Source organism: Borostomias antarcticus, assembly GCF_949987555.1.
Source record: "Borostomias antarcticus genome assembly, chromosome: 16".
Classification (NCBI taxonomy): Eukaryota; Metazoa; Chordata; class Actinopteri; order Stomiiformes; family Stomiidae; genus Borostomias; species Borostomias antarcticus.
Genome location: NC_140249.1, coordinates 7,327,976 through 7,338,218, shown reverse-complemented (window position 1 = coordinate 7,338,218; position 10,243 = coordinate 7,327,976). Strand labels below are relative to the sequence as shown.

Genomic DNA, 10,243 nt, shown 5'->3' with positions numbered 1-10,243 from the left:
CTTTAAGCACTAGGGTGGAGGGGAGGAGTATCAGCATCTACTGGAACATCTTCCTAACCATCTGCTCACTTGGTGGCTGAGGATCCGAGGTGCTGTTAGTTAACTTGGTGGGGGGAGAGGCTAACAGGATCATCACAGGAGGACTAGCTAGAGCTAGGAGGACTAGATAGGTCACATCTGCAGAAGGTGAGGGGCTTAAGACATTGGGACAGAGGCTTATGAAGGTTGACAGGGCCACACACACACACACAAGTCCACAGGCCCAGGATACACAGGGGCATTTCAATACGTCATCCTCCTCCGTGTGCTCTTCTGATTGGCCGAGTGGCAGTTTATACCCCGCCCTCACTGAGCCATCTCTGGCCTCGAATTGGTGCACTCTCAGCAGTCCATTACCACCTCCCTCAAACCCCCCCCCCCCAACACACACACCCCTTCACCCCCTCTGAATTCTACTTCAGGAATGAGTCGAGTTTGCGCTCGATGTTGTCGAAGGAGTCGACCCCCATGTAGTCAGCCTGGCCCGCCTCCCACCTCTGCTTCCTCTCCTCGGACGAGATCTGGGGGGGAGGGGGCGAAGCAGCGGGCGGATCCTCCACCGCTACCTGGGTGCTCTCATCCTGGGTAAAGATGGAGGGAGAGAGACAGAGACAGAGATAGAGACAGAGAGAGAGAGACAGAGAGTGAGAGAGACAGAGACAGAGACAGAGAGAGAGAGAGACAGACAGAGAGAGAGAGAGACAGAGAGAGAGAGAGACAGACAGAGAGAGAGAGACAGAGAGAGACAGAGAGAGAGAGAGAGAGAGAGAGAGAGTGTTAACCAGTGGGGAATAGAGGATGACAGATACTCTTTTGACCGTTTGTAAACACACACACACACACACACACACACACACACTCACTCACCACAGTGCAGCCGGTATTGAAGGGCGTCTCCCCGTAGGCCTGCTGCAGCGTTGGCAGGATGGAGGAGTAGTAGATACCCCACCACATGGTCAGGTAGTCGGGGTGCACCTCGTGGAGGTCGGGGTGCAGAGTGTGGCCTTTGACCTGGCCGCTCTGAGGGTCGTACGAGTGATCCCACGGCTTCACCTTCCCCAGGAAGTGGACCACCTTGGCGTCACGCCCGTACCTACACACACACACACACACACAACACACACACACACACACGGGTTGTCAGCCTGTGAATTCAGGTTCAGAAAACGTGTCGTGACAGAAAATCGTCTTAGATGTACAGTGGCTCAACAGTCAACACAACAGGCTAAGAACATACAGTACATATTCCGAAAATCAGCACAAAACATCAAGAAAACACATGATGCTACTGTGTGCAAAGTGGCATAGTGTGTGTATGCAGTAGGCTAGGATAATGTGTGTGTGTGTGTGTGTGTGTGTGTGTGTGTGTGTGTGTGTGTGTGTGTGTGTGTGTGTGTGTGTGTGTAAAGCAGAGTGAAGAAGGTCACGTACAGCTGCTCTATTTGGGGGTTGTCCCACAGTGAGTGTGTGTTTGTTCTAACCCCCTCCTTACCTGCAACCCAACACCCTATACACACACTGAGCTAAATATGGATGAGTGAGGGAAGCCTGCATACTGATAATGCTCTTACACACATACTGTTCTTCTGGTGGAAAGGGGTGCGTGTGTGTGTGTGTGTGTGTGTGTGTGTGTGTGGGGACTGACTGTTTGAAGGCTGGCAAGTAGGTGTAGATGGCGATGCTGCTGAGGTTGTAGATGAAGGGGAGGTGCTTGGATATGTCTGCTGTCGCCCAGGTGTTATAGAAACTGTTGAGAACACCTTGGTCTCCACCTGGATGGATGGAGACACACACACACACACACACACACACACACACACGACAGAGGAAGCAAACGCAGACGACCTTGTTTACTATCAGTTTCACAGAAATATAATCTGCTAACCTTTACCTACTCTGACCCCCCTCTGCCACTCCCTCCTCACACACCCCATCACGCGTTCCTCTCCTGTTCAGACGTTTATAAATAGGACAAAGACGGGACCCTGTCGACAGCAGGGCTGCATGGTTCACACGTCCTGTGACGCGCCCCGCTCGTAAATCCCCGCGGGGCCCTGGCGCAATCCCGACGGAGAGCGGAGGGCCCACAGAGAGCAGGGGGAGGAGCAGAGAGACAAGCCCAGGTCAGGTGGGTTCACTGCTATCTGCAGGAGGAGGAGGGAGGGGTGGGGGAGGAGAAGAGAAGAGGTGGCGGAGAGGAGGAGGTGGAGGAGGAGGGAGAGGAGGAAGAGGGAGGGGTGGCGGAGGAGGTGGGAGAGGGGGAGGAGGAGGAGGATGAGAGAGGAGGAGGAGGGAGAAGAGGAAGAGGAGGGAGGGGTGGAGGAGGAGGTGGTCTGAGACCAACAGCCTCTAAAGTCTAAGGTTCAGCCTTCTTATCACCTGCACAGACCCCAGAGGAGGAGAGAGAGAGAGAGAGAGAGAGAGAGAGAGAGAGAGAGCGAGAGAGAGGGGCTGAACACGCGGGACACTGCTCACCGTCGAAGCTGCCGCTCTCGGTGCAGAGCGTGAGCAGCTTGTGGTGCGTGTCGTCGGAGGGCTTGAACACAAACACTCCTGAGTTGAAGCAGTCTGGCCAACCAGGGTCCGGCGCGGCCGATAGCTCCTCCCTCTCGAACAGCTCGTCTATATTCGATAAAACCTGCGTAAACGAATGATCACGCACACACACACACACAAAGTTGTGGGAATCAATTCAAGGCAATGAACTGTAGGCCGATTGAGCACGAGGACACACATATATGATGTCACAATCTCACAATATGATACACGATATTGGGTTGACGATAACAATACGATACACAGGCAGGTGTGAAGCGTTGCAGTAGTGCTGCTGTCTACACCAATTGTGCATTTCTCCATATTTCTACTCCACTACACTTTGTGAATTAAGAGCTTAACTGTTGTAATATCATGGATAGGCCTAGACAAAAGACGTGTTTGTTACCAGCGTTGTGTAGCCAGCGTTCACTGATATACAATAAACATATCACAATATTGTTTTCACCTTGACGATACGTATTGTGACGTTTCTGTATCGTGAAATATTGTGGCACGATATATTGTTACACCCCTAGCAGACACTCACTATGGTCTCACCAGTGTATCAGCGTCCATGAACACACACTTGCTGTAATGTGTGAGCGTCCAGCAGTGTAGCTTGGTGAAGGTCACTCCAAGGTCAGGTCTCTTCAGCAGAGCCAGGTGAGCCACGTCTCCAGAGTCCAGGATGTTCACCACACACACCTCGTCATACAGAGACTGCAGCACGGTCCTGCACATATACAAACACAGCATGTGTGCGTGAGTGAGTGAGTGAGTAAGTGTGAATGTGTGTCGGTGTGTTTGTGTGTGTGGCGTGTGTGCGCGTGAGAGAGAGCGTGAGAGTGTGTGTGTGTGTGTGTGTGTGCGTGAGTGAGTGAGTGTGAATGTGTGTCGGTGTGTTTGTGTGTGTGGCGTGTGTGCGCGTGAGAGAGAGCGTGAGAGTGTGTGTGTGTGTGTGTGTGTGTGTGAGTGAGTGAGTGAGTGAGTGTGAATGTGTGTCGGTGTCTTTGTGTGGTGTGTGTGGCGTGTGTGCGTGTGAGCGAGAGAGAGCGTGAGAGTGTGTGTGTGTGTGTGTACTGCTGTACCTGCAGGGCTCTGCAACGTGCGGTCCTATCAAGACGACCAGCTTCCTGGTTGTGTTGTGGTTGCGTAGAGACCGGCCAAGAACCATCGCTCCGTGAGCATAGTTGTCGGTCGTGGCCAGTGTAACAAATGCTTGGTCTGATCAGACACAAATGAAAACACACACACAAACACACACACACACACAATGATACAACACCAACACATCATACACATCATGACTGATGTAACTGAGCTGAATTGGTAAAAATGTCATCCACCTGCCCATCGAACTGCTGGGGTTTCTGTGCCTAAAGTGTTTTATTATGGGAGGTGGTGGTCGCGTGCGTTTGTAAGTTAGAGGAGCAAAGATTGGGACCCTGTCCCATATAAAAAGGGGCTGTCCTGTATTGAGAAATAAAATTCACTGTCCTTATTTTTTGATTTGTCCCGTATTTGCGTGCAAACACTGCCTGTAGGTATACGTCTTATGATTGGAATGATACTATAAATAACAAAACCAAGAAAAATGTGAGAACGCCTAGGTATACTTTTACAGTCATAGAACGTTGGTGGCATGATTGACGTTGGCGGACTTTAAACTTGCCGCTGTTAACGTGATGAAACTTAATCAACCATAAACGACCATTATGTCTGGTCTCTATAGTCTACAAGGCCATTTGCCATTTCCAAGTTTATTAGACCAAAAATGTACCCATGTGTATGATCTGATTATTGATTTGATCTTAATATTGTCTCTTTTTTTTTACTTTATTCGTGATGAGAATAGCATTAAACACAAATTGGTGCAAATTCACTAGAATGCAGGAAATGAAGTGTTAATCTCATGGGGGAGGTTCCCCTACACCGCAAAGAGAAGTTAACCAAGCGATGGACAAATGAGGGTGGAAGCAATAGCCTACTGACGAGCGACACCTGTTAAAAAGTCGCCTTCACCCTTCATCGCATGCACCCGTCCGCATAAGTAGAGGCCTACACACCGTCGCCTACACCTCAACAACTCTGGTCTCCTGTCTGCGCCTGTCCAAACTACTATCGGACTGTCATGTGACCGCATGGGTCCGATGCATCGAGGCACTTCGCGTGGTATGAAAGCCCGGGGGAGCAAAACTAAAAGCATCAACGCGCGCGCGTTTACACAACGTTGCGATGCTCGCGCACATCGAAGACCATTGGGGTCTTTTTTTCCTGCCGCACGTAGCAGCGCAGCGCCCTGGTGATGCGGCGTCGCGACTCCATCAAAAAAAACATTTAAAGCACACGACGTCCTTATTAAGTAGCCTTTTAACATTACACCTGCCTGTGTGCCACGATGTGTTACGCTAATCGCCGTGTCGTATTTAACATAAATCACATAGCACCCAAAAGATTATAAAATGAACAATAAAGTGCGTGCATACGACGCAATAGCGTCGAGGCAGGGAATAGTGTGGAGGCGGCCGGTGTCACTGTGAGCTAACTGTCTTACTTACCCGCCATGGTACGTGTTCAGTCCACCCGAGATTGGAGACTGTCGCAACTGAGTAGGCCTACGATGGGCAGAGAGGAGCAGCGAGGATCAGCTGGCAACAGTCAAACGCAGACTGGACTGAACTCAGTCTGCCATATATTCCGGACCACGTGACAAATGACAGCGTACACGCCCCTTTATAACTCTCTCTCTCTCTCTCTCTCTCTCTCTCTCTACACCTAATACATCCATGCTCTACACACACACACACACACACACACACACACACACACACACACACACACACACACACACACACATTATTTAACTCTCTCTCTCTCTCTCTCTACACCTAATACATCCATGCTCTACACACACACACACACACACACACACACACACACACACACACACACACACACACACACACACACACACACACACACACACACATATTATTTAACACACAAGGATGATTATTCCTCATTCACTCAGTGGAAACTAATGAAAAGTAGCCTACTGTTTTAGAAACCATTGTCTGAACTGACAATCACATGTTTAAGGGGATGAGGTGGTAGTTATGTTTGCACCATGCTCACTAATATTCTTTGTGACAATCACATGTTTAAGGGGATGAGGTGGTAGTTATGTTTGCACCATGCTCACTAATATTCTTTGGGGTTAGAATGCTATATGTACGGCCTACTTATGCAATAAGAGTAATGTAGCTCTATCTAGTGGCCTTCAAGCGTGATTGCATCGACTGTGCGAGCGAGGGTAGAAGAGACAGCTAGACGTGCACTTCACCGGTATGCCATTATCTCCTACTCTGTGACCAGCTGTTGTTGTAGACAATCCACAATTTTCCCAGCAGACATTTTGACGTGTCGTAGCAGGGTAAACACAGGTGTAGTTAATCAAATTAATAAAGGTCCCATTCTATTTAGTGAGTCACAGCCATTCCAATGAGCCAGCATGCACAGTATCAGGGCCCTAGCCGGCCCAGCTAAAGCCTAAATGGAATAGGGCCATGTTATTAATTACTCCTGTGTTACCTTGCTTTGACATGTCGAAATGGTTGCTGTGAAAAGGGTCTGTGATAGAAACAACACGTGGCACATCTTGACTGTGGACACTACCCTTGAACTTTGTGACACGTTTCTTGCGACATTATGACGAATAAAGGTATAACCCATCTGTTTCGGCATGCCCAGGGCGGTATTAGAACTTGGGTCTCCCGCTTGCGTCTACGCGTTTCGCAACCCAGTTTAGCGATAACACCATTGAGTTTAGGGTTAAGGAAGACCCTAACCCCTAACCTTAACCCTAACCCTAACCCTAACCCTAACCCTAACCCTAACCTTAACCCTAACCCTAACCCTATACCTAACCCTAAACCTCACCCTAACCTTAACCCTAAAACTCTGAAGCACTGACAGTTGCGCCAATAGGGACGACCTCCTTAGAGGCACTGTCAGCGCTCCTTTGAGGAATGAGGTTTCACCATCTACTCCATGTTTCACTTGGTTACACTCACCCCTCATCCCTTACCACTGGACATGCAGGTCACGGCACCGCTGTAACCCATCTGCTTCGGCATGCTCAGGACAGGATTAGAACCTGGGTCTCCCGCTTGTGAGACGGATGACAGTTGTGCCAATAGAGACATCCGCCTTGGAGGGAACGTCAGCACTCCTTTGAGGAATGAGTTTCACCAGCTACTCCACGTTTCACTCGGTTACAAAGACACTTGTGTAGCATTGTTTGTATATGGTCATATAGAGAAACTATATGACTAGCTAGTTGGCCAGAGGTGAAAACCCAGCTATACCAATCGTATAGTTGCTCCAGCCGTAGGCCTACATTAAAACCAGCTAATTCTGACAGTTCTTCAGCCCGGCATAGGGAACTAATTAGCTAATTTAGTGAAATCTGATGGTTTTAATGCACGGGACAAGAGAGAATTATTTCAGTTTTTTCAAACCACTTCAAGAAACTTACTACCCACTACCCCTCCTCTTAAACCCCATCCTCTTAAAACACTCCTCTTAAGCACCTCCTCTTAAACATCTCCTCTTAAGCACCTCCTCTTAAACCTCTCCTCTTAAGCATCTCCTCTTAAGCATCTCCTCTTAAGCACCTCCTCTTAAACGTCTCCTCTTAAGCACCGCCTCTTAAAGGTACCCCGAGGAGTTTATTTTTGGTTACGAAACAGTCTCATTTTAATGTGGGTGAATTACCCACACTTGTTTATGTGTCCATTTTAGACAAATGTTGTTTCTTTTATGTACTTTATTTTTAGATTATTATTTCGTGGTCGGGTCGTCCAGAACTTCCTTTGAATGACGAAACGATTTACTGTAGTAGCCTACGCCGCCGACAAGAGACAGCGTGAGCAAATATGGCCGTTATATATTGTCAAAACTAAGTAACGTTACTAGTAAGACCTATGTAATTACCTCATCGGTGGCCATCGTTCTGTCTTCAAAACACCCGGCTCAGGTAGCTAAGGTTTACGACAGTGGCTCATGGGAAATGTGGTCTTTTTGTGCGGAAAACACTTTCCGCATCCCGAAACTCCTCGTAGGGCCTTTAAGCACCTATTTGTATTTTGCTGCTCTTGCTCATTGACTTTTGCACTATATTAAGCTCTTAGTCACTTGTTTAGAAAGGAGATCCATTTGTGAGTTCTAGCGAGTAGTGGTAAGCCTACACTAACTACCATCTGCAATTATTGGAAGTCGTTTTGGATAAAAGCGTCTAAATGATTGTAATATAATGTAAAATAATGTTGTGGTGGACTTGGTGACACAATTCACCCCGGGACTTTGGGGTTGGAAAATGTTGGTATGTAAGGGCCAGGCACTGTAGTAGAGGACCTGGCTTACATGCACTTTATTTAGGAGAGAAAACGACCATACCAAAGTTTCCGGATTTCCTCAAAACGTTGTGAAACGGTGTGCACCGGGCTTTGAGGTAGGTTTTCTCTCGTTTGGGGTGTATCTGAGGTGTTACCCAATCAGCAGATTGATATATAAACCCCCGCCGTATCTGCTCAGCTACTGTACCACAAGTGCAACAGGGTGTTCAACGCACCACCGGTCCCATTTCAATAAATATTTGCAACGTTTTGTTGGGACTGAACTCACCCCTGGATCCCTTGCTTCCTCTCTCCCAGCCGCTTCCTCAGAACTCATTAGAGGACAAGATTAGAGGGTCGTGGCATTAGAATGTCTCCACCAATGCATGTAGACATTTAAGCTAGAAGAGAAGATGAGGATATGGAATTGGAATATGGATGTTTGAGATTCAATCATGTCTCTCGAATTACATCGTTTCTCAAAACTGATGGTTGTAGTTCTACAACACAACATATACATTTGAAATGGGGATTTGGTTTTTAATATTCTTTAATAGGAATATATTAATATGCGGTATAAGTACTTGTTTAGAGAAATAAAGATTATTCCTAAATCTTTTTTAATATGTATGTGTACCTAGGTAATCTTCTCCACCTATCTATATGACTCTTCAGAGAGCTTTTGTTGAAAACAAGTTATGGTTATGAATTAGAATTCAGTCAGTATAATGTTTAGAAAAGATTAAAGGATTATTCCTCTTGTGGAAATGAATCAGAACATCCTCCTCTCATGACATGAGTAAGACCCAGGGGAGAAATGATCTCAAATGTAAGGCTGTATTTCTGGAACACTATGTGTGTGTGTGTGTGTGTGTGTGTGTGTGTGTGTGTGTGTGTATGTGTGTGTGTGCGTGTGCGTGTGTGTGTGTACTGTATATGTGTTTGTGTGTGTGTGTTGGTGTGTGTGCGTATGTGTGCGTGCGCATATGTGTCAGACATAATTTTAACACTAGAATAGACTGACCTTTACCTACTTGACTTAAGCACAGAACAATTGCTCTGGATAAGGGCATCTGTTTAATAACTTGTTAAACCTGTGTAACTGTTTGTGTGCATGTGTGTGTGTGTGTGTGTGTTTGTGTGTGTGTGTATTTGTCTTCTCCAAATGCAAAGTTTATGAACACTCACAGGGCAATGCTCAGAGGGCTGTCATAGTGAAGGTCATAGCAGATGACAGACTACCATCTGAACCATGCAGACCAGACAGTTGCAGATGAGGGAGCTGTACAAGACCTTAAAGGTCAAGACCTTACAAGACCTTCAAGTTCAAATCAGCTTTCTACACAGGAGCTTCCAGGAGAAAGAGCCTCATTTGATCCAGGATCTGGGTAAGCTCTGTTGTTAGGTTTTGTCACAATGTGAAATATAAGATTCATATAGTTACAATATCCAACTCATACCAAACTGAACATAACATGCCAGAGCAAGTTAACCTGATCATCATTTAGAGACTGGATAATGCCAGGCTCCTACCAAGTCACATTCAGTCCTAGGTTTACATCTGCTTGTCTGTCTTTCATTATGTTTGAAGAGAGACCCATACTTACCCAGACTACCATACTTCAGACCCACAGGATGGTGCCACACAATCAGGGGATATTCAACATTTCAATTAGAACCAGACTCTCTTAATAGGCCTTCTGGCACAGACAGAGAGCAGCTCAGAGACTTTGGAGGAGATGAGGAAATACCCTAGGAAGCCTAGCCCTAGGAATATCTCACCTGAGATGTAGGCCTACATCAATCTTTTCATCTGCTTGACAGAAATGAAGAAGTCTACTTTCACAACTTCCTCATGTCACCAGATCAACATCCTCTCTCACGGTATCACTGCTCAGCACTGTCCAATGCACTTCTGACATCACAGGGTATTCTGGATGAGATGGACCTGGGGAAATACAATACAGCACCTTGGCGCCATGACAGACTGGTCCCAGCAGTGAAGAAATGCAGAAGGGCGGTGTAGGTATTAATGTCAAACTCACACATCACATTAAAATGAATGAGTCTTGATCTATTGATCTTACTATATATATAATGTGGAGACATTAAGAGAGCATTTTTATTTGTAATGAATAGTAAATATAAACACAAACGATATGAACAATCATGGCAACTACACCCCAATGGGGATTTTCTATTAAAATGATTATCCTTAAACAGTAGGATTGGGGTAGATGAGACAGGAGACAGAGATGAAGACATGTCTT

At 46.8% G+C, this 10,243-nt stretch overlaps 1 protein-coding gene across 1 annotated transcript; it reads right to left on the bottom strand.

Moving 5' to 3' along the window:
* Positions 1 to 449: 449 nt before the first annotated feature.
* Positions 450 to 5,267, bottom strand: LOC311319327 (glycogenin-1-like). Its single transcript, XM_084450852.1, has 7 exons — positions 5,136 to 5,267; positions 3,666 to 3,801; positions 3,136 to 3,310; positions 2,515 to 2,677; positions 1,685 to 1,811; positions 907 to 1,132; positions 450 to 620 (listed from the first exon to the last, which is right to left on the bottom strand). The coding sequence occupies exons 1-7, from the start codon at positions 5,140 to 5,142 to the stop codon at positions 453 to 455; spliced, it is 1,002 nt and encodes a 333-aa protein (XP_084306978.1). The 5' UTR covers positions 5,143 to 5,267; the 3' UTR covers positions 450 to 452.
* Positions 5,268 to 10,243: the final 4,976 nt, after the last annotated feature.

Bases quoted from the DNA above. Each gene is read 5' to 3' on its own strand.
- LOC311319327 (XM_084450852.1), bottom strand. The intron at 2,678-3,135 runs GTGAGACCATAG...TCGTTTACGCAG, and splicing joins TCATGGACGCTGATACACTG to GTTTTATCGAATATAGACGA. The intron at 1,133-1,684 runs GTCAGTCCCCAC...GTGTGTGTGTAG, and splicing joins TACTTGCCAGCCTTCAAACA to GTACGGGCGTGACGCCAAGG.